Below are 25044 nucleotides of genomic sequence, written 5' to 3' on the forward strand. Positions count from 1 at the left end.
AATAAATTAAAACAAAACCTTATTTTTCAGTGGCGTAGATATAGCTAAGAACACCCCACAGAAGGCGGTCTGGGTTCCTCGGTATGGGGGTGGGTGGCCTCTCGTGCCCCAACTAATGTTCTTGCAGGCTGAGCCTCGTGTACTGGGTACGTGGCTGATGGGATTCAGACGCAGGAGTAAATGGGTGTGTGAATCTCACTGGAGATCTATTTTCACAGCCTCCCAAGTTTACCTCTTAACGGATGCTCCTTATCAGAGTCTGCTATTACTTGCTGCCCTCGATGATTTCCCAGAGAAGCGCAGCGCTAATGCGGGGAGAGGTCTGAGACCAGCCGCTCGGCTGTTTTTAAACCTCAGCAGGCCACTTCTGTGATACCCATTTTAATGAACTGCCCTCACCTCACATTTAATTTACAAGTTATGTAAAGCTTCCACAGAAAGCATTCTCATCGTCACCTTGCTGAGACAGACTGGTAATTTTCTTTCTAAAGCCCCCAAATTCGTTCCCCAGAAGCATCAGGCAGCCATCTTCAGGCAATGAAAAAATGGAAAACACACAATTCTTCACTGTCTGAAGTGTGTTTAGTTTCAAAAAGAAAAATAAAAAGCATCTGAGAGTCCTGATTCTACTTTATCTTTAAAATAACTGCAAATGGTATAAAGGCAAGCACAAAAAAGGTACAAAAGTGGTCAGAGTAGCTGGGATCAGTTAAGAGTTATTTCACCAGAGCCCTGCTCACTGTTCCTTTCTGCCATTTTTGCAATTGAAACAGTCTTAGCGATTTAGGTCCTCAAAGCAGGCTTCTTAGAGACTGATTTCGTTCCAAACGAGAGGTTCTAAAAAGTTGCCCAATTTAACCTCCTGAAGGCTTCGTTTCCTCATGTGCAAAACAGAGCCCTCATCCCCTGGGTCATGGTTGCCATGAGAATTAAGTTCAACGAGCAAATGCACTGGAAATGCTCTGCACAGGGTGAAGAAAGCGTTATAGCAGCAACTTTCTCTAAAAGATCCCTATCAAAGCAGCTCTGTCTGAGGAAGGTTTAAAGAAAAATACCTTCTCCAAATCCAACCAGGCCAGGGAAGCTCTGCAGAGCCCACACCCCACGGGGCACGTGCGGGCTCTGGGCTGCCCTTTTTGTAGAGCCATCCAGGCCTTATGAGACCCAGGTGCCAGGAAGTGGAGTCATCCTTCTGCTGTCTCTTCAGGGGACTTTCTAGATACAACTCCACCTCTGCTGATCTCTGAAAGCACTCACTTTCAGCAACAGCAAACATGGCCCAAGTTTAACTGAGATAGGACTCCTCAGAGTGGTAACTTCCGACTGATTCCACAGTTTTCCTCCTCCTGGAGCCAGATGGGCTCAACAGGAAGGGGCAGGGGAGGCCGCTCCAGACCGAATGCCCCCAGCAAGACACCCTTCAGTGAACTGCCACCGCCAGCAGGGGGAAGCAGCGGCCTCCTGAGAAAGTCTCAGAGATTAAATGTCATTCAAGTGTTCAAGGTGACTTTGAAGCCCAAGTCCCATCTCGCTCCTTATTTTTTTCTTTTAAACCAAGAATTTCACAAACAAACCATAACCAGAAACTTGTAAATGGGCCAATTCTTTAGAGAAGGAACTGAAAATGACAAATGGCATTGTATTTTGGCATGGATTCTGAGTTTGCAAATATAAAGATTTGTGTGTGCAAAAAATATAGGCACCATTTGAAAAATGTTAAGCTACTTACATATGGTACATATGCTACACACACACACACACACACACACACACACACACACACACACACACAGAGCTTGTTTTCAAATTAATTTGAAAGGCTATTTAGCTCTGAGCTATCACTGCATTCAGTTATATCTGACTCAACACCGCCTGCACGTCCGGCACTGATATCTTTCGATAGCAATTCTGTTCCTGGGATTTGTTTGAAAGCGTTTAGGTTTTCACGGATCACTGGAGGTTCTTCATTTTTCCCCTTCTGTGTTATGTAGGTATAAGCCGTCTCTCTGGGCATAAACTGCCCACTGGTAAAATCAATTTTGATTTTATCAGTATTTATTACTGCTGGTGCCAGCAGTTTAGGCTAGAGAGGGAAAACATGCAAACTAGGAGAAGAAAAAAAAATTAAAGCAGGGTCCTCACACCTACAAATAATACCGCTGTCTTTAAGAGGTATCTTGTGCCAAGGGAACTTCAATTATCAATTTAAAAATTCAATCAATAAAAACATACTGGACTCTCTTATTGCTCACACCTCTTAGGTATTTGCGAGCTCGGTGGTGGACACTTCTACAACAAGGGCACGACCCTCGGAGGCGCTGCAGACCAGTTACCAAGGCCGCAGGCACGAAGGCAGCCTGACAGCGGCCACGCAGGCACACTCCTGGCTGGCACCCTCGCCAGCTTAAGCCCCACTCCTTCTGTGCCAGTTTATTCCGATTATTTGACTCTCATCCTCTCAGGGCAGAACAGACCGCGTGACAGGACCACACACTCACCTCTTTGCCTTACTCTGCCATTCCAGAAAAAAACACCCAAAATGTGCACGCTTCTCCACGTCAAGATCTTGAGAGTCTGTGGCTCTTCAAACGGTCCCTGAACCTTAGCAGCGCTTGCTCCACACACGCTCTCTTCTGACACATTCTTCACTGACGAGGATGACATGTAATATCCCATCTTCCCACCATTACCCGCCTTCTCTCCCTGGGGAGTTCCCTTCTTCCACTCAGTCAACAAGCCCCACAAACTAATGTGTTCACCAAGTCCTAACCTCTAAAAGGGACCGAGATTTCATAGGATGATTAGTTAGAAAGAAAAGACAACTTTGGATTTTAAATTTTGATTTCTGGCTACAAACAAAATGCCCACATCCTCTGAGAAGCTGTGTACTTTCTCCTAGATGTATACAGACCACTAAATCCCTTTCAGAGACCTAAGCAGAGTAGGTATCCCAAGCACTCTTTTTAAGAACTTAGTCACTCTAGTGTAGGTGCCAGAAAACTCCAGCCTCACAGGCCAAATCTCGCCAGCTGTTTCTGTGAATCAAGTTTTACTGGAACACACAGGCACGTCCTGTAAGAAAAAGCTTGCAGAGCCCTGCTCTGGTAGACTGTCTGAGGCCTCCTAATCACTCTCCTCAGTACCATGAAGCATGGGAAGCTATATAAACATTAATTTGCTGCAGCTCCTACACTTAGACAAATTTTATAGTCCATTTACAGAAAATAAATGGCAGAAGGCATAAGCCTCACAGCTCAGACTTCTCACTCCCTTTCATAGTACCTGGATCCACATGTGAAAGACACTGGGGAGTAATTTTTAATTGGGCAGCCTTCTACGTCTGCATGCTCAATGCAGTTTGAGCAATAGGTATGTGGCTGAGAACGAGGTCTGTTCAACATTCACTGCGAGTACTTGGGATGTATAGCAAACCTCTTTTCATGAAGATGGAAAGTTACTTACTTAGACCATCAGAGACTTCCACCTCCCAATCTGGTCCCTGACCAGATCACCAGACCCAGAACCTAAGGCCACTCTGCCCCAGCCAGGCTCAGAGGAATGTGACTTGGGTGTATAACTTCTAAGAACTGTCTTCCTTCTGATGAATCTGTCTTTTAAAACCCACCCTCACACAGGAGCCACACCAGGCATACCTCTCACTCGTCTTTTCTGCATGGCTCCTCGACCCAGAAGAGAGATTTCTTTTAATTGAAGGGCAACACAATGGGAGGGCAAGGGAGACCAGCTGCTTATGATTTTCAGCAGTTTTATTTTTATACTCTCAGTTGAAGCCAACCAAATATCAATATATGTAATTAAATCATTAAATATATATATTGCTCATTGATAGGGCTCATTTTTAAATCAACCTTCTAATGACAAAATAATAATGTTGATAAAAATAATAACTCCCCCCATATAGCAAATGTGACAAAATGACAAAAGAACTCTTAATTTGGGGGCTTTATTTTAATTTTTTTTTCTTTTTAAGATGCTACATAGTCAAACAGAATTGGATTGGTCTTTTACGGCATAAAATTAGTTCACAAACTCTCAATTACTACTTGATGGATTATATGAAGAGTCTCTCTCACACCCCCATGCCCACCCCCACCCCACCCAGCTGGTTCCCTCTCTCCTGACCCACTCTCTGCTGCCTGACCCACTCGCCCTGATCCCAAGCCAGGGCCACACGGGAAAGGTCAGGATCAGACTTGGGGCACGTGTGCTGGAAGTATGAATGGTGGCTGGGGGCCGTGAAAGAACAAGATAGAAGATCAGCTACTCTTCTCTGGAGATTCAAGAGGGTAACACAGAGTTGACTGTTGCTACTAAGAATTTCCCTTTCTGTGACAGTTATTTATTTACACAGAAAAACACTTCCCGGCAGCTGTTCCCCAACAGTCAAATAAGCCACTCCTCTGCATGGACGTAGAGCCCAGAACCGCCATGGACAGAGGGGCCCACAAACCTCCAGCAGCAATGCCAGCTTCACCCACCGGCGTTAGGTAGCACAGGTGAGTTTTAGGCCACAGCATTAATTATAACCTTGTGACAATAAGAAAACATGAGATGAAATACATTAAATAAGTTAAATATGCATTAAACATCTCTGAATAACAATTCAATCTTACTACATGAACCAAAGTAATTGAGCTTGGTCCCTTAAAGAGAACAAAGCACTTTTATTTCCAAAACGTTGGGTCAATCAGTCGACATTCGCCTCCCGCTCTTGACAAGCAGATCTGATGTTGCCACAGCACAATTCTTTTCAGCTTCTGACTCTGTTCACCAGTCCTAAGGAACTGGTGCCCGGGGCAGAGGGGAAGCAGCCGGGGAGTGAGTGAGCAGCCTGGGGTTACCACGCGGAGGCGACAGCACTCCCCGCCGCACTGGGCTCCAGCTCCCCAAGGGCCAGCACCAACAGGCAAGGAAGAGCGTCTTGTTTTTAGAGAGGTAATCCAGCAACATGTACCAAGGCTACAAATGGTTAAAATGACATTTACAACATGCCATTGTCATTTAATCATGGTTTCCCTTGTCATTAATAAGGATCATTCTTTTCCCCCAATCATTTAGTATACATTTTTAACTTTCTAAAAGATTGTTACATGTTATATTTGTGTGTGTGTGCGCGTACACGCACAGGGAGGGATAATTTAAAGGCAAGACCTGTGAGATGTCGTCATACATTAATTTCTTTTTACACATGGTTACGATAAATTTAAATCCCATGATTATGGCGGATCCATCAATCCCATTTACCATCCTTCGCATGCTGCCTCTACAAGGTGATCTTCCCTACGATTACACCAACGATAAAGAACAAAACCACCAGCGCAAGTAGCCGGGTGCTGAGGCCCTCCTCCTTCTCAGCCGGGGCTAATGCGGGAACAGGGCTATTGCTCTGCACAGTCTTCCTCATCCGAAGTTCATCTTCTTCCTACGGGAGGCAAATGCACATTTCAAAAGCAATCCAAGGAGAAATCAACTTAGCAGAGTGGGCTATTAATGATATGGTCCAATCTCCTCATTTTGCAAATGGAGAAACTGAAGAAGAAGGGACTGGCTTGAAGTCACTGAGAAAATACTGTCAGAAGCCCCTCTTTTCTTCCATCCACCATACATGATGCTGCTAGGTCCCTTTTTATACCACACATCTAAGCAGGGCACTCCTCGGTTCCCCATAATTATTGAAAAAAATCTCTTCATAGGGTCAGCCAGGCCCTTTGCCCCGGGGCCCCAACCACCTTTCCAGCAATGTCTTCCAGCTGCTCCTCTTCTCCTACATCCAACCCAAATCCCACTATCCTTCCTCTACTGAACAGGCTCCCCTAATCGAATCACTGATGTTTGAAATGATAGGCATTTCCCAGGACACAAATATAAAAATCACAAGAAACTACCAAGTGGGGGACCTAGAAGCCTTCAAGTGTAGAGAACTGTACACAGTCGGTACTTGATGAGTTACATGCAGACTGCTGAAGCGAAAATGTGATATCTAGAATATTAAAATGGGACTGAACTTGGTAGACAGATCTCAAAAATTTTCTACTTAATGCATGGAATTCCCATCAAAGAAGCAACATTCTTTTTCATATATATAAAGATACCTGTCCATGTTTTTCCTCCAACTACACAGATGTGTAGGGAATATAAACTACTTCTTCCTTTACTGCCCCGGAGGCCAGGCCTACATTCCTAAACAGGGCATGCATCAAGGTCTTTCTATTCTGGGCCAGATGCAGCTAGATCTCTGGCTAATTACCCCATCTACTAGCCCCACACATCAGCTGCACTTTCTTCTTTTCCTCCAACTCCTTCACATTCACCAAGCACCTAGTAGGTCCTGGAGACAACAGGCAGCCGCCCATCAAGCTGACTCTCTCTGGCACTTGTGGCCATCTCCATGGGACCACTCATCACACCAGCTGTCAGTACTTGTGCCTGTGTCTCCCCTGCTACCCTGGTCAACAGGGAGCTCTTCAAGGCCAGGGACTGCTCGTATTTGTACCCACAGTGCCTGGTACAGAGTAGGGCCTCAGGAAATTTGTTGGCCAAATGAAAGAATGAAATAACACAAACAAGAAATCAGAGTTTGGCAGGATAAAGAATCTTCTAATGTCAAGATTGGTCTGACAATATTTTAAAGATATTCTGCTCATGGGGCATGGCCAATATCGCTGCACAGTGATGAATGACTGGTGCTATTCGATTAACTTCAAAAAAAAATGGGCACAGCAAAATACAGCATTTATTTTATTGGGTTTATACAGAAGCTATTTCTAACTATTTATCACTCTAAACGGCACAGAACTGTTTCTGAAGAGAAATACACTCAAGGAGAAGCTTTAGGCATATCTTAGATTTTTTAGCCAAAAAATAAAAGTGTCAGCTTCATAATTTACTCCATACTAAAAGAAGTTACTGAATGAGGCAAATCAAGATTACTGTGAAGAAAGAAGATGATGCCATTTCCCACTGTCAGTTCTCCTATAGCTACTACATTGTCAGAATAAAGGAGAAGGAAAAGTCAACGGAAATGAATTTATTACATGAACCTGGTGCTATGCTGGCCAGAGAGTGAAAACCTACTCTGCAAGGCTGGATGGCATGATGAAGAGGAAAAGAATTAACTGGACTCAAAATTTAAGCTGTAACAAAAGCTCCTATGATCAGATGCTCAGAAATGTTCTCTTTAATACTATGTCTGAAACAGACATACTTTTAAAGCTGGAAAGGGCCTTGGAGGTGTTTTGCAAACAGAGACCCAGGAGATGCTGTGACCAACATAGGTTCAGTGCTAGTTCAAGTGTGACTGGTTGTTTCCACAAAACCACAGACCTCCAAGGCCCAAAGAAGTGCACCCTGCCTCCCTTCACCACCCAGGGCAACCTGACCCTCCAAAGTCAATGCCAACCACCTCATCAACGTCCACAAGCTGGGCACTCGGGTTTCTCCTTCTATCATCTCCCCCTATCTACGGTGACAATCTCCATCTTCAATCTCATCACCGTGTTAAGAGTTTGATGAGACCCTACTGCTGAAACCTATTTAGAACATTCAAAAATCAGGATTATGCCTGTGTTAAAACAGAGTACAGGTCAGGATTTACCAACTTGTAAAAACAGATTCTCATCCAATGGGGATGGAGTGGGGTTTAAAAATGTGAATTCAAGATAACCATTGCTGGGCCGGCCCCGTGGCTTAGTGGTTAAGTGCGCGTGCTCTGCTGCTGGCGGCCTGGGTTCGGATCCCGGGCGCGCACCGACGCACCGCTTCTCCGGCCATGCTGAGGCTGTGTCCCACATACAGCAACTAGAAGGATGTGCAGCTATGACATACAACTATCTACTGGGGCTGTGGGGGAAAATAAATAAATAAACAAAATCTTTAAAAAAAAAAAAAAAAGATAACCATTGCTTTTTCATTTTTAGTCTCAGAATTTATTTTCAATTTATACTAATGGAGGATGGGAGGTTTTGCTTTTTTGTTTTTAACAAGGGGACAAGAGTTTAAATAGTTGAGAAACTTCTGTTCAAGGGACACTGGTTCTTAATTTGGGGTGGGGGAGGGGTTCAAGGACCCTTTTGAGATACCTGATGAAAGCTATGGAAATTTCTCCTTGGGCGAAAAATGTGCAAATACAAAACTCCACAAATTCAGGTGTTCATCAACCACCCCACCTAAGATCACAGTGGAAAGCCCCTGTTCCCTGTAGACTGTCAGGAATAAAACGCGTTACCTTGAAGTGCTTGTTCTCCTCCTGCAGCCTCTGAACTTCGCCCTGCAGCCTCTTACACTCTTCCATCACCTTCTTAACTGCGGAGTCATCCAAAGAAGAACTCAGAGCTTTAGACACCGCTGGTGCTTCTGTCTTTGATGCAGTTGTGGATATAATTTTATTTATTTCTACGTCATGCTGTTCAGAAATAAATGAAAGCCCAAGTGTCACCAACTATGTAATAAAGGACTTTTTTATGCAAAGTAGTTCTCAGCAAACACCACACGTGGTAGCGTTTCATCCACACTGTAAAATGTCACATTTATTTTAAAAATAGATCACTTTATCTGGTATCTTAATAATCTAAAGCAACTAGGCCCCAGAAATTATGGATAAGGGCAAATAATGAAGTTCAGCTGAGACTAATACTTCAAAGAGAGAAAAGAGCTGTGCATATTGCACTATCAAATCCCTGCCATGCAAAAATTAGTATACTGTAATTGTGCAAGCTCAGAAGTTATTAGCCACAAATTACTGTCACCATGAAGATCTGAACCTCCCCAGGACTGGCTGGGTAGGGGTGGGAGGCCAGGGAGAACGTTACACAGAGGCCAATTTGTTTCATGAACTCAGAACTTCGGAGCTGGGATGCAAGTGAAACAAGCTCCGCGTCTGTCTGCAATATTTCAATCTGGGGAAGCTACATAGCCCCCCATTTCCTCTGCCAAGACTGTGCGGTGACACCCTCTTGAGATTGACTGGGGATGAGTCAGAAAGTGGGGGGAGGGTAAAGAAGCACTCAGGTATGTTGGGGAAAATAAAATAACTGGGGATCGCTGCCCTGGGGGTCCTCACAGCAAAGCAAAAGCTCTGCCCTTCATTTGCCAGGAGAGAAGAGTGAGGCCCTGAAAGGCAAGGCCCCAATCTACAGAGCTAATACATCACAGAGCTGGGACCAGAATACAGATCTCACAACTTCTGGGACTGATCTTCCCAAGACATCATGTGCAATGGGAAGAGAGAAAAAAGACCACTCCCCACTCAAAGAAATAAGATAATGACAATGGTCAATTATTGAGCAGAAAGAAAATACTAAGTAGTTTTGACACAAATCACCAGCATTCCTGGAGATCATTATGAATAATGTTAACAAGAATGTGAGCATTTCTATTTCCCAACTCCAGCTATTAACAGCCAGGGTAGTTTAATATTCTGCATGTGTTTTAAATTGTGCTTTTAATACAATTTAAGTTTTTCTGGCTAGGTTGAAGGGAGATCCAAATTAGCATTTCAGATACAGACTTCTCTCAACTGTTCACCAGCGAGGGCGGCTGTGACAGGCTTATTCCCTGGTTTAACACAAAAAGAAAAGTGAGCTGACAGCCTGGAGGAAGCCAGTCCTCCTCACCCCCTCAGGCAGCACACGGGTGATTCTCAACGGGAGGCGAGATTTGGTTGTCACAACTAGGGGTGCTACTATGGAACAGGTAGAAGTCAGGGTGCTGCTAAACATCTGACAAGGCACAGGGGAGCCCACACAGCGAAGAATTATCCAGCCCAAATGTTAACAGTGCTGAGGTCGAGAAATCCTAATCTAAAAGCAGGTTTTGACTGAAGAGGCAGGTGGGGTTAAGAGGGTAGAGAGGAGGCGCTGAGGGAAAAGAGGAGACAAGGAAACCTCACAGGCAGTACTCTATAAAACAACAGAACCTAAGAGCTTACCACCTGTCCATCAAGCACCAGGATAAATGGCAAATTATTCCGTTTTAGTTTCACTCACTGTTTAATAGCAACTATAACTTTGCCAAGTCAAAGAAGCTCTTTGGGATTTATGACATTTCAACAACCAACAGGTTGCACTTTTCAAGGGGAAAAATTGTTTCAGTTAGTTGTCTTTCTGCAAGTCTTTCAAAGGCCGACTTCATGAAAGTTCACTTATTTGCTGACTTGAGCTTATTTTGTTCTTCATACATCAGAAGAAGGAAAATAATTTGCCAACTTAAATCTTGGTTTTGCAGGAGACGGTATGCAAATAAGTATCAGCTTGCAACATTCAATTATTGTTAACTATAAACATACTTACTGGTTTATCATTTTCTGCTGGCAATTCAAACACACATCTAAGTTTTGAATCCATAAGGTCTTCCGGTTTTGCCTCCTTCCACTAAAACAATTTAAATTTAATAATCAGGATATTACAAAGCTGCTGGAAGAATAATTTTCTTCCTATAACTGACAATTTCAGAAAAATACTCTTAATGAGAAAGCCCTGATGTATATCAAATAAAGAACTTAAGTCTGCTGAGATTTCAATATTTTTAACATGACAAAATTAAATACAGCGGCTTTCCTGAATATTTCTCACACTTCACAGGTCCCGGTCTTGCTGCCTGACTCCTCAAAGTCAACCAGTGCTCCTCGTGTTGCTAGTCTGTGGGAAGCACACGGAACAGAGAAAACCACTGCTCAACAAAGAGGAATTTCCTAAATCACATCTGAACGGTCAGAGGTAACTGGCTCTCTCCTTTTATTTAAGAAAATAAAACTTACTTCACAGGGCACATCCTTCTTAAAGTAAGCTCGTACTATCTGGGAGTGGTTTTAGAACCACGCTGCCATCTACCAACAGGGCACATTCACCAGCAAGCCGTTCTCTGTGACTGTAGCTGTCTGGCCTGACTCCTACTCCCTGCAGTCTGCTGGTGGGGACACCTTCCTGGCTAAATCCATATTCTGCGATGATGCGCTCCTGGCTTACTCCTCCTCCTTTAGGCAGTAGAGAACAGGAATTCCAGAGCATTCTGAGAATTATGTAGACCAGCATAGCAGGAAGGTTATAATAAAGAAAAAGGAACAAACTCCCCCACTCGCACCCTAGGAGTATGCAGGAGGCAGCCAGAGCAACACAAGTACCAAGAGCCAAAAGTGGGAAATGATCTCCATGTCGAACAACAGGGGACTGACAAATAAATCACGGCAGATCCATTCAATGGAATAGCATGCCATTCAAATGATATGGAAGAGTATTTAACTACATGGGGAAAACTCACAGAATATTAAGTGAAGAAGCTGCAAACAATATTTTAAGTCTCTTTCTCTGTACCCATGAATGAGTGTATGTGTGCTTGCACACGTGTCAAAAGACCATCAGGCAAGGATCATCGCTGGACACTAAAGCCACCAGGTGAAAGAGTGCTGGCAAGCAGGATATTCATGTGGTCTCCAAGTATCCGACTACCGGAGTATCACAGATGACCTAGTAACCACAAGGGGCAAATGTGCTCTGACACCAGAGAGAGTTGGCATTCACCATCTTAACCAAGTAATAAAACTTAGTGTCACCAAAAGAGGGACAGCCAGCGTTAAGTGCCTTCATATGATGCATACATGACATCACCTATGGAATACTGCTGCCAAAAAACACTTAACTTGAATTTAATCATGAGGAAATAACTGGACAAATCCCAAATGTGGGACATTCTACAAGTCAACAGGCTTGGACTCTAAAAAATTCAAAGTCATGAAAAACAAAAATGGTTGAGGGTGCTCTCCTAGAATGAGAACAACTAAAGGCCATTTTTGGAACAACTGGAAAACGCTGAATGTGGGTTTCTCCACTAGATGATATTATTGAATTAATGTTAACATTCTCAGCAGTGATGAAACACTGTGGCTATGCAAGAGACCGTCCTTGCTCTGGAGCATTTAGGGGTGAATTGTCATGAAGGCTGCATCTTACAGTCAAGTGGTTCAGCAAAAAGGAAAGTTTACGTTAGAAACGAAGCAAATGCGGCGAAATGTTAAATGGTGAATCTAGGTAGGGGTTTTATGAGGAGTCACTACTATTTTTTCAACCTTCCATATATCAAAATGAAAAAAAAAATATTTTAAAACGAAGAAAAAGCACAAGGCTCTCAACAGTGGTTAAATCTAGTATAAACAAATTACAGGTGACTTTTAGTCTTTTTTATGGCTCATTTGTGTATTTGCAAAATTTCTTACAATGTACGCTTCATATAAAAATTTTTTTGTATGCTTCATATAAACATTTTTTAACTGTTATAAAAATTATCACACAAAGTAGTAAGATTCCCCTTTACTGTACACAGAGTGCCTGGCCTGTAAGAGCACTCAGATGAAAGAACGGCCGGACACTGTGCCAGGCGTTCTACACACAGCACATTTAATCCCACAACAACCGTGTGAACTAGGTTTTTATCTCCATTTCACAGGTGACCAAACCCTTAAGAGAGTTAATGAAAATTGCCCAAGGCCGCAAGGTTAGGAAAAGGCAGCACTCAGCTTCACACCCAAGACGCCCCAGCCCATGCTCTTTTCACTAAGCCATGCAGCAAAAGCCAAACGGAACATACTCTTGGATATTCCATATTTTGTATTTGCCATATATTTCCTTGATCACATAAATTAAAACGTGAATTGACACACCACATTCCAGGAAATAAAAGAGAAAGTAGTGAATTGTCTCAATAATCGTTCTTATGAAAACGAAGACAGCCTACTATCACTGATCTTTCTCAAACCCCAAAACATCTGGCTTACCCTTCATTTCCTGCCCAAAAGTTAAACACCCATGAAGATGGTCAGTTATGCTTTTCTAAGACTAAAAGGAAGGGCTGTGTGGTGACACTGGGACATGAAGGTAGGCTGGGCATGAAGAGCCCTTAGTATAAAACTTTGAAAGAGAGAAAACACAGGATAGTGAGTCATAGCTAACTCAAGTTTGCAGGCATTCCTCGGATGACTTCAGTCTCTTTGTTTGGGTTGGCAAGCTGGAAAGTGATGAAAATGCTGAGGCAATCCCGCTCTTCTTTTGCAAACTGTGAGGACCAGACGGTCTGTCCTCACCAGTGCTATGGTCTGTAGGGTTTATCTGTGTACTGTGATTCACACTCACAGCACCAGGAAGCCTGCTGATCCATTCAAATGTGTGAAAAGCTTACTTTGGGGAGAATTTCTATTATAATCTTTTTCCAGAAAAATCAATGATATAACATTACTTTTTTATTTTATGAAAATGAAGTCATCTTCTTTTTATCAAAATTAGAGACAGAGATAAACATTTATCTAAGCAGAAAAAAAAGAAAGAATCTATGGGACAAAAAAAAAAAAGAATCATGCTTACCAGCACCAAGCAAAAAAAAACCAAAACCCTTAAGGGCTGAAGGACATGTAGTAGTCAACACGCTCACATCCTTCTGGGTTCTGGGGGGGTAGGGGGGAGACATGGTAAGAAACATTCCTTATAATGAAAAGTTCCCTTTTCGGGGGGTGGGGAGGACAGGAGGAGGGATAAAGGGCGAGAATCCTCAAACCATTCAAGATATAATCCATCAGAATAAGGAACTGCTGAAGCAAATCGAGATATAAAAGTCAGAAAAGAATAGTATTCTGGAAAGTTACATAAAATGTTAAAATCAAAGTTTTAGAAAAACCATAAAGGTAGTCAAAGTACAAACGTCCCTGAAAACACCATTCCCCTTTAAAAACAATTTTGACACATTTTGAAATGCATGCACCCACAATTCTGTACCTAATCATTTTTTCTTAATTACTGAAAAAAGTAAGAAGCATTCAGTACTTACTACTGCTTCCATATCAGAAGTGTCAGGTGGAGCAAACATAGACTGAACCATAAACTTGTGTTTACTTTTCTCATTGGGATCATAATCGAAAGGCTGTAACATCACTGAGAAAGAAAATATTTCATTAGGAGGGTCAGAGCTTGGTTACCAGCAGCCATTTGTTACGTTAGTACTTGTCGTTTGGTTGTAAAGCAGTTTACCAGGATTCTCTCATCTGAGCCTTACGATGCTCCATGTGAAGTGAGCAGGGCGTCTTCTCCACTCTGCAGGTCTCAAACCTGAGGTCCAGAAAAGTCAGGGGACTTGCCCAAGGTCAAACAGCAGGTAGTGGCAGAGCTGGGACTAGGGCTTAGGACCCAGGTCTTCTGATTCCTAGCCCACTCTCGCACACGCACACCTGACACAAACCTCTGCCACAGGCCCTACAGAGGAATCTCATCTACAGGCTCCCTGGATGAGTCACACCCACCACAATGAGGGAGGTGCCTTCCCATCAGACTTAGGGTCCTCAGAACCCACCCCTGTTAAATGACAGCTACTATAAAATATGATATTTGCTACAAGGCTTTGACTAAAACACATATCTAGTTAAGTTCCCTGAAACATAACTTTTTCACACGCAGAAAAGTGTACTGTATCCTGACGATGACAAAACCTAATGTGAACTGAGCGTTTCCCATGAGCCAGAAGCTGGGCTCTGTCTTCCAGGTCTACCGTTATCTCATTTACTCCTTGAGAGGTAGATACTATTGTGGAGGTTATTTTGACCTCTATTTTCAGATGAAAAAACCTGAAGCACAGAAAGGTTAATAAGTAACTTGTCCAAGGTCAGACCACAGAGGAGTGAGTATACAAATGCAGGTGAACACCTGCGTGGAGAGCCAAGGCTCAGGGCCACCACGAGGGGCTGACTCCTCGCCCTCTGACATAGCGAGTTCTGTCCTTCTCCACTGGGCACTTATCAGTGCTCTCTTGCCTTTGAACCCCATCTTAGGGCTTCCCAGATGCTCCCTCTAAAGCCTCATAACCAACCACCCCGGCAGCAGATAAAGGGCACGTGGCCTAAGCCCTAGTTTACAAAAGAAGAATCTGGGGCTCAATAAAGTTAAGGGACTTGCTCAAGCTCACAATGTTAGGAAACAGCAAAACGTCAACAAACAGCCAAGCGCAGGCCAGTGCCCCCTTCTGCCACACTGGCCACTTCAATACAAGATGGGCTCACATCCCACACCCCAGGTCCACCATCACATATCTTACAGAACCACACACGATGGGGAACAGAAATACAAATATCCCCCACCCGCCTTGGGGATGCAGGGATCCTTTCTATCTTGGGGACAGAGAAAGTCTATTAAAATCTAACACCACATCGGACTTAAATGCTTTGGTGTACGCAGGCTGACCCAGGCAGCTCTGCTGCCCACATCACCCATCAGAGTGCTGCGAGCTACAGGCGACCTTACTGGAAGACTTCTTCAGGACAGAAAACAATAAATGTGCAAACATTTTTTAAATTCAGGGCTTCTATACACACGACACCAAGTTTAGCTACCAATAAAGATTGCTAAAATAAGGATTTCAGTCTGAGTACTCAAAATCCAAAGTGTGACCATCAGCAGAGAGAACAAAAGGTTATTTAAAACAGAAGGCCACTCTACTTGGAATTTTATTCTTGCAGGTGTAAAAGCATGGTTCACTCCTGAAAAGGCAGTCCTTGCTGGCAGCTTTGGACCTGGAATGCAGATAACTCTTCCTCTGGCATCACTGAGCTGGCAAGACCTCTCTCGTGGACAGATCTGGAACATCATTACACACCTGGGCTTGACACTTAACCTCAGGGACAAATGACCAGACTACCAGTCAAACCATGGACTCTTCTGAAAGCTAACTTTCCGTCACATTTTTTCCACCCCCAAGATCGCAGTCAGGAAGACACACGTGATGGACAAAGGAGCTGATGTCTTCACGGCGCTGCGATCTATCTTGGACAGGGACTGTCAACCTGTTTTGGAGTTGGGTCACAGTCTTCACACTACTGTCAGATTAATGTTCATTTTTAAAAATTAAAGTGAACTTGGGGCCGGCCCGGTGGCGCAAGCGCTTAAGTGCACGCGCTCCGCTGCGGTGGCCCAGGGTTCGCCGGTTCGGATCCCGGCTGCGCACCAATGCACCGCTTGGCAAGCCATGCTGTGGCGGCGTCCCATATAAGGTAGAGGAAGATGGGCACGGATGTTAGCCCAGGGCCAGTCTTCCTCAGCAAAAAGAGGAGGATTGGCAGATGTTAGCTCAGGGCTGATCTTCTCACAAAAAAAAAAAAAATTAAAGTGAACTGGGTTTTGAGAATTTCAGGTCTCGGCTGGCAGTGACAAAACCATGTTCTAGTGTTTTTTTAGTATGGGAAAGAAGGAAACTTTATCCCAGACTACACTTAAATTTTCAGCACGGCACAGCTCTAGTAGCAAAAACTGCCTCATCCTTGGTGACTCTGTTTTCCCAGCTGTGACAGGCCCTGGTCCTCCACGATAGAGAGCTCTGAGGCTGAACCAGGATTATTTGTAAAGATTCCCGATGCCCAGAGCATGAGAGTAATCAGAAGACACCGCTGGTTTTCAGACAAATTGGCCCTTGAGCTCAAACTACACTGGATCCTACACAGAGAGCTGATGGTCCAGAGAACCTACGGCCCCACAGCAACAGCCCCGGACAATCTGTTGTTCCCTTTCCATTCCCCTCCCTTCCTCCAGGCAGTGCTAAGAGACCTCTACTTGGGTTTTAGGCACGCCTAAGGCAGAACTGACCCTTCCTTTTCATCTCTCTATCTCACCCCACCCTCCCCATCCCCAGTACCTTCACAATGTCCTAAGAAGGAAAGGAAAATAATCTTTACTGGCGCCTACTCTGTATTAGGCACCACAGAAGGCACATTTTCATTATTTCTCCCATTTAGTCCTCACAACAATCCATCAAAGAAGCCCATGTCTTCATTTTCTAGATGAGAAGACTAGGGCTTAGAAAGGCTAGGTGGCCTCACTCAGGTCCCATGGCCAGCATATTAGATGATGGAGCCAGAGCTCGATACTGGCTTTGCTTTCAGAGTCAGACTTAAGACACCACAAGTTCTCAAAGTGTTATCCACAGACCCTAAGGGGCCCCCCAACAGGTGATCTATAAAGTCAAAACTGTGATCATGATAATACCAAGATGCCACATGCCCGTTCCCTTGTGCTGATACTCGCAGTGACGGCTGGCGCAAAAGCAGTGGTGGGTAAAACTGCTGACACCTTAGCGGCAGAACCCACAGTGCTTGTGTCTCTGTACTAGGCACCGCCACACACTCACAGTTTTATTTTGTTTTGTTTTTGGTGAGGAAGATTGTCCCTGAGCTAACATCTACTCACAGTTTCTTTTAAAAAGCTGATTTCACTTAAGAATATCCTTGATGAAGCAATAAAGATTATTAATATTACTAAATTCCAGCCCTTGAGAACACATCTTAACATTCTGTACGATGAAACGGCATGTCCACATAAAGCACGTCTGCTGTTCCAGGAAAAGCACCTGTGCAATGGTCTGGGTTGTAAGCTCACTAGACGTTTCTCGTGGAACACTATTTACTTGAAAGAACAACCAACAGAAAAACTATGGTTATTCAGACATAGGTACACGGCAGATACTTTCTCAAAAATGAATGAAGTGAGCCTTCAAGGAAAACAATTTATAGTAGTTGTTGCCAATGATTTTAAAATCCAGGACTTCAAGCAAAAATTAGAATCTTGGAAAATTTATATCTGCCACTAAGAGTGTCACCGTTTCCCAAATACTTAAAGACTTTTCTGATGAGATCAGTAGGAATACTAATGAATGTGATTTTTCAATATTGCAAATGAAATATGTCAACATTTGGAAGATCTGTGTAACTCAGCTAACATAATATTACAAAATCCATTCAAAGTGCAAGAGAGACCAATGTATTTTAGTGAAACAAAAGTTCAAACAGTTCACGGACATGGTTTGAGATTCCACATTGCACTAAACTTTAAGACAGTGACACTTGTCAAGTTTTGGTGTAGTATCAAAAAGTAATGTCCAGGGGCCAGCCCCGTGGCTTAGCGGTTAAGTGCGCGCGCTCCACTCCTGGCGGCCCGGGTTTGGATCCCGGCAGCGAACCGATGCACCGCTTGTCTGGCCATGCTGAGGTGGCGTCCCACATACAGCAACTAGAGGGATGTGCAACTATGACATACCACTATCTACTGGGGCCTTGGGGAGAAAAAAGAAAAAAAAAAAAAAAAAGGAGGAGGATTGGCAATAGATGTTAGCTCAGGGCCGGCCTCCCTCAGCAAAAAGAGGAGGATTGACGTGGATGTTAGCTCAGGGCTGATCTTCCCACCAAAATAAATAAACAAACAAATAAATAAGTCCATAATAATCTGAAAAGGCCAATAAAAAACTCTTCCCTTTTCCAACTACGTATCTGTGGCAAAAGTGGTTTTCCTTCATATACATTCACCAAAACAACACATTATAACAGATTGAATGCAAAAGCAGATATGGGAATTCAGCCTGTCTTCTATTAAATCAGACATTAAAGAGAGTTGCAAAACATGTCAAATAATGCCAGTCTTCTCATTGAATTTTTTTGAAAAGTTATTTTTCATAAAAAATGTTACTGCTAGCATGTAGTTGATATATTATTATTATTAATTGAATTAATACTTTAAAAACTTCTCAGTTTAATTTGTAATATGATAAATATTGATATAATCCACACACAAAAAGGTCATTGAGTCTTGAATTTTTAAGAGTGTAAAGGAGTCCTAAGACCAAAAGGCTTCTACACCAAGCTGCCTTACAGGCCCCTCCAGGAGGAAAATGATCTGCTTATATAACTCAAGTGAAGGCACTGGTGGCTTTGTACAGCACCCCTCTTGGGAGAATGTGCAGTTTAAAAGAGAAAGCGGCTTCACACAAACCACAGGTGGAGAAAGAGGCCCACGGGCACGCGCACACGTCTCTTACAGGGGTGCCTGGGGCTTCCTGTGCTCCTCTCATCCAACCACCATGCAACTGCTTGGTCCCCTTCCGCAGACGGGCGCTAAGATCCACTGCCGCCCTCGGACCTTACAGACGCCAGCTCAGCTTCAGGCCCAGAGCATCCTAACTGCCAAGTCGCCACAGTGCAGACCTGGAAGAACCGCAAGAAGGTGTAATGTACATTCAGACCCTCAAGTCAAGCACACAAAGAAGTGGGTACTGGTGGTAACCAATCAGCTTAAGGGAGCGCTGGAGACAGCCAGAGGTGGCAGGTCAAACATCCTTTCTGCAAAGGCAAGGACTCACAACATATAAACATGGATGCCCAATGCACTCGTGAGGCTGGAGAGTTGAAAACTTTAAACCGGGAGTGAAAATCGTGGCTGCTGGTGAACTTCCAGGAAGCTCACAGCGGAAGGTGGGTGCTCGGCCCTCCCCCACTGCAATCTCTCCTTCCACCTCCAGCAGCAGGTGGAAGGAAAGGTGTGTGCCACTACCCGCTCTCCTTTCCTGGTGGGCTCCCAATCAGCCCGCAAGACTGAGCAGGTCAGGCGGCCACCCAGATTTTGTGCAACTTCATAAACCCTCATTGTGCCTCCGCATCCACATCCTGCTTAACACAGCCCCCAACTCAAGTCAGAAAGTTTGTATTCCTGAGCCACTACCACCTCACGTCAAATTCGATTTGCTAGACCCTCTTAGCTGGAACCTCATGAGAAGGCGACAGAAGGAAGGTTGTGAATCGCTTGTTCCTTCCGCTCCACACACGCAAACTGTGACAGAAATTATGTGCTTTTTCCCATTACAGGCTATAAAAGAGCTTCCCATTAACTTAATTTATTTCACTTGAATACCAGAGACACTGATGACAAAACCCTCTTAAATGTACCATCTATCCTACTTTTAAAGTGTATCTGCGGATACTACATTAAAAAGAAGCCCGTTACTGGGAGACGGCCTGGAGACTGGGTCAGCACTCACCAACATGGTCGCTTTGTGACACGTCTGCTGTATTACAGACTGCAAAAGTGCGGTCCTCTTAAGAAAGGGCCTTTGGGGCCATAAAACATTGCATCAATAAGAGCAGACTTTCTTCAAAAGAGAAGTGCAGAGTACATGCTACGTAACACACACACACCCCCCTCAGAGAAATGACAACTTGATTAAATGCAGCATAAAAGCTGCCTAGGAGAACCCAAGCAAGTCAAAGCTCATTTTCATCTGCATCAAAACGGTAACAGGGCAAAAGCATAAAAGTCTAACAAGCACCATGGCAGACGCTTTATTTTTATCTTTTCAATCTCAGAATCTTATCTTCAAAAGGCCTTTCTCCTCGTTTTACACGACCACATCCTTGGCTCAGGCCTCCACTGATATCTAGATTTCTCCAACTAGATCTAGATTTCTCCAACTAGGAGATCTCACTTCTTCCAGCTTCTCTTCCAATCAAGTTACCCCACAGAGCCCCCACACCCTACGAATTTAATCTTCCCCTAAATATCCCATTCACCATCACGATATTCCTCAGACCAAAAACCTCCTACCAAAATACCCTATTTCCCAAGTAAAAGACAATCAATTCGACTCTTCACAGGCTGGTGCTTCTCAGATGTCCTGGCATAAGCCAACAACAGGTCTCCCTGCTGGTCCAACAGGTGTGCCCACGGAGGTGGCCACATCCCCACACCCACGGTGTTCTCTTGTCATTACCACAGTCTGCTCTCATCACACTGACCCTACCTGGCACACCCCTTTTGGTTCCCCTGCCCTACTCACATCTCAACACCCTCTAGGGTTTAACCCACTAATCTGATTCCATAACGAGAGGATCTCAAACTTCAGCATGCATCAGAATCACCTGGAATTCTTGTTAAACCACAGGTGGTGGGATCCCACCTCCAGAGTTTCTGATTCCACAGGTCTGGGGTGGGGCTGAGAACATGTAGTTCCAACAAGTTCCCAGATGATGCTGATGCTGCTGGTCCAGGGACCACACATCGAGAATGCCTGCTAGACTACACCTCCTAACACTGCAGCTCTTTCTAGAAGGCTATTTCACACCCTCGCTCTCACTTTAAGACCTTATTCTATCAGTGAATATTGCTGATACCCCGACTCCTAAGCTCCTTCCTTACATTTTTGCCTTTTCTATCCAATTAGACTGAAACCAGGACTTCATGTTTTGATGAAGTCCTCCCATTCTGGGTACTAATCTGCAGTTTTTCACTGGCTGACAGGGGTGCACCTTCTTGCTTTCCAACATTCAAAGCACTCCTGAATCATATTCCCTCTAGAAATGTCCTTGGGGCAGCACAAAGAGAAGAAACCCTCTTTAACCCTCAACCAGCTGGGTTCTCTTCTGTCCCACTTCCCAGAGCCACCCACTATCCTACCCGGGGTTTAGGACAGTGGTTTCCAATCTTCATCACCACTGTTCTCTTACTATCTCTCTCTTTCCTCTGTTTTTTTTTTTTTTTTTTAACATTTTTCTTTCTTCATTTTTTATTGAGGTAACACTGGTTTATAACATTATATGAATTTCAGGTGTACATCATTATATTTCAACTTCTGTGTAGACTGCATCATGTTCACCATGTTCAAAAGTCCAGTTGCATTCTCTCTTTCCTTTCATACAGCCTGCACTTCAAAAGACTGTTCTCCACCAAACCGCACTTATGATGTAGTAACGAAGTCATTCCTCCACTTTTTTCAAACTAATCACAGACAAACCAGAGCTCCTGACCAGCTTAGGCGAACTTGTTATCACAACGAGGTGATATAATTCGAGCCTAAAGCAAATCAAGTCGACATTTTAGCTAGACTGTGCATCCTTATCACGAGTAAATTTATTATTTCCTTTAGGATTCTTAAAATTTTGAAAACATGACTACTTTCCTGGACCTCTGCCTATTCAGGGACCCATGGATGGAACTTTATGAGTCTAGCAAGTAAATAATTAATCTCATCTATTTATAAGTTAACATTGAATTGTCTGTGTTCTCTATAGGATTTTCCAGTTCAGTACAACCCATCTTAGACGACAAACTCCTTCTATTCTAATTAATTTATTTGTGCAGAGACTAGTACAAACATATCTCAGTGTCATTGGGATATAACGTGTGCCATAAACAGGCAGTGGCCAAAGAACAAGGCTCACTCACTCTTTTTTATGAATATCTTTGAAAATATACATCTTTTTCAAAACTCCAACATACTTTCCTGTCTCCTGTAACACTTTATAATGAAATACAACACAGCCTCTTCCTGAGTACTCCCATGTCGTGATTATGAACACCTATCACACACTATCTTAGTAAGACTTACAAGCAAGGTCTCTTGGGACTAATCAACTGGAATATGGACAACGGTCTGCCCCGAGGTATAGGTAATTCCAGATCCCTGCTGTGATTTCTGAACTCTCTCCTGTACTTGCTCTCTGTGGTGTCCTGTCCAATCCTTCACTGTGGCCTCCTCTCAAAGCCCCTTCCCTTCACTCTGGCCTGTGAGGGGCTGGGCACTAGCACAAGGGGAACAGTGACACTAAAGTAAGAGTTAACAGGAGAGTCAAGACTGGGGAGCTCAGGTGTGTGAGTCACGAGTGGAAAGAACACAACTTCCGGCTGCTCCCAAGTTGTGCTTAGCTTCTGCTCCTCAGTCTCACCGCAGAGAGCTGAGGGCACCCTCAGGTAAGTGAGGTGCACTGAATGTACTGGGTAAGTCCTCTTGATCTCCACCTTGGAAAATGTAAAGAATAAATAAATTGTGTCATACTCATAAAAAGTGAAACACAGGATTCTTCTTAAATATGACAGTAAACTTTTAAAAAATCTTTAACATCACAATTAAGCTGAATTTTTGTTGGTAATTTCCTTTTTTTTAAAAAACCAGAATCTCATCTGGTGAAAAAGATTAAAGACTTCTTTTAAGTATGAATGTGAGTTGTTCTTATCTGGGAGTAATACACATAGATCATGAAAACCATTTATAAGAAGGTTTCGCTTATCAGAGACTTCCAAAGCAAATGATCAAACAAAGAAGAATGTTGCTGTTAAGATGCCCAAACCCCCAAATCTAGCTCCCACTATCGGCACTTGACAGATGAAGGCCTGACTCTTTTTTCTAAGCGCAGTGCACTTATACTCTGGTGCTAATCACCTAAAAGCTGCAGCCCAAGGTTGCCTGGTCCAGGGCAAGCAAGCAGCTCCATTAAACTGAGTCAGCAAAATCTTAAAAGGATTAATTATCAATTACAATACTACCCAATTACATTAATCGACCAATGTTTCTATCCAAGAAGAGTTGCTAATGTTCGTTCTCTGTCCTCAGGATTTTACTGTAAGAACTTTATGCTTTAAATGTGATTGAAATAAGTACTGAAAAGGGCTATAATGTCAGAAATGAATACTGCTTCTTAATTCTATGAATTTTAATTTAAAATACAGATTCAGACCTAGAAGATTTGTGTTTGTCTTTAATCCATTTTCATTTCCCAGGGTACACTTAGTACAGTGTATCTGTACCTAAATACTGGTATCTTTAATGATTGTTTCCAATGCCCCCTCCATAGTTATTTTGCATTTCTAATTTGCCTGGTACACAGGCAACCAATGTGCATAACTGAACTGCAAATGGAAGCGTGCTTGCTACTTTAGTGAAATTAGAATTCACTGAAGGTTATAAAAATATTAAACTTAATATCATATTACAGGAAGCGTAAGTATTTTTGATGGGCCCATAATTTTACCACTTCACCTGCTGTATCTGCTGGCAAACATGGTTTGGAATATTAATGAAAAATTCCCTCATTATTAAACTGCAGTATTAAAAAAAATCTACAACTACTAACAGCTTACCTACCACAAAGACATTTTCAGAAATTATCTACCTTAAAAATATTTTCCAACCAGACAGTTCAGAAAATAGATTTAATTTTGTAAAGCTAGAACAAACAGGGAGACCCCCCACTGCTTCAAACAATTCATTAATTCAAAAAGTTCTATTTTCTTTGCATGTAAAAACTCAGGGGGGAAAAAATCCAATCTCCCCTTCTCCCATCTCCATTTAAGTGTGCCTATTTTGCTGAGGTCCAGAATTGAATAATTCTAGTAGAGGGTGTGTATCAAGGAGCAAGGGGCCAAAACCACAGCATTCTGGGCCAATTAATGCAAACAGAGAGCACTCTGCACCCCTCACCTACTGCAGTGCCTCATCCCACAGGCAGGGATCTCAGAAGCAGCTCCTGCAAGAATGAGATGAGATGAGCACCCATCTAAAGGACAAAGAAAAGGATGCAAATCATAGACCCGAGTGACCAGATCCCAAAACACCCCTTTGGCTAGTCCACACATTTTCATCTATTGGCACAATAAGTTTAGGTTATGCCTGTTTGCAACCGTTACTTTACCACCTAAGTTTATAAAATGGAGTTGTTTTTTTTAAGGACCCAATAGTGATTTGCCATCTTCTGAAGAAAATAACATGACAGGTCAGAGTCTGGACTTTTGACGCATAATGTAAGGTCCTTTGAACATCATCAGGTTAATCTAACAGCTGAGAAGAGCTTCACAGGGTGTGTCTAAAAGACATCTGTCTGACAGCTAGAAAAGTCTCCCTCTCCCATCACAACCCTGAATTGAGTGTCTTCAAACCTCAGTCTTTCTGGCCAGCTCCATGGGTAGATATGATCCTCTCCCTCCTCCTCCTCCTTCTCTCCCTCCCCGACCCCCTCTCTCTAAGAATGATTCATAACCTTCCCTAATAGCTAGCACATCCCAGGGGTTTTCAGAAATGAGAGAGAAATAACGTACTAGTCATGTCGTTTTCAGGCACGCTGAGACATTCCATGTGGTAGGCAGGGCAATGCCAGTAGCCAACTTAAAATACTAGTTGATTTGATGGCCGCCTTTTTACAGATTATATTTGAAAATTTACTAGTGGCTTTTACTAGTTGATTTGATGGCCGCCTTTTTACAGATTATATTTGAAAATTTACTAGTGGCTTTTCACTATAAAACAAATGTATATTATAGAAGGAAGAAAAAACACGAATTTCTTCTTAAAATTAGAAAAAGTCCATAAATTAGTAAAATGTATGGAATTTACTTATTTCTAAAAAGGCAATTCAAATATGTACAATCCGCCTTCAACAAAAACTAGCCAGTTTTTGTCAAAACTAGTGGAAGA

At 43.2% G+C, this 25044-nt stretch overlaps 1 protein-coding gene across 2 annotated transcripts in view; it reads right to left on the bottom strand.

The window, feature by feature from the left end:
• Positions 1 to 4642: 4642 nt before the first annotated feature.
• VAPB (VAMP associated protein B and C) overlaps positions 4643 to 25044 on the bottom strand; it is a 48032-nt gene continuing 27630 nt past the window's right edge. For both annotated transcript variants that reach the window (XM_058562411.1, XM_058562410.1), the window contains exons 3-6: positions 13828 to 13931; positions 10308 to 10388; positions 8246 to 8422; positions 4643 to 5443 (exon numbers count right to left, since the gene is read on the bottom strand). In XM_058562411.1, coding sequence (XP_058418394.1) covers positions 5285 to 5443; positions 8246 to 8422; positions 10308 to 10388; positions 13828 to 13931 — 521 coding nt within the window. In that variant the 3' untranslated portion in view covers positions 4643 to 5284. The remainder of the gene's footprint in view (positions 5444 to 8245; positions 8423 to 10307; positions 10389 to 13827; positions 13932 to 25044) is intronic.

Source organism: Diceros bicornis, chromosome 19 (assembly GCF_020826845.1).
Source record: "Diceros bicornis minor isolate mBicDic1 chromosome 19, mDicBic1.mat.cur, whole genome shotgun sequence".
NCBI classification, from domain to species: Eukaryota; Metazoa; Chordata; class Mammalia; order Perissodactyla; family Rhinocerotidae; genus Diceros; species Diceros bicornis.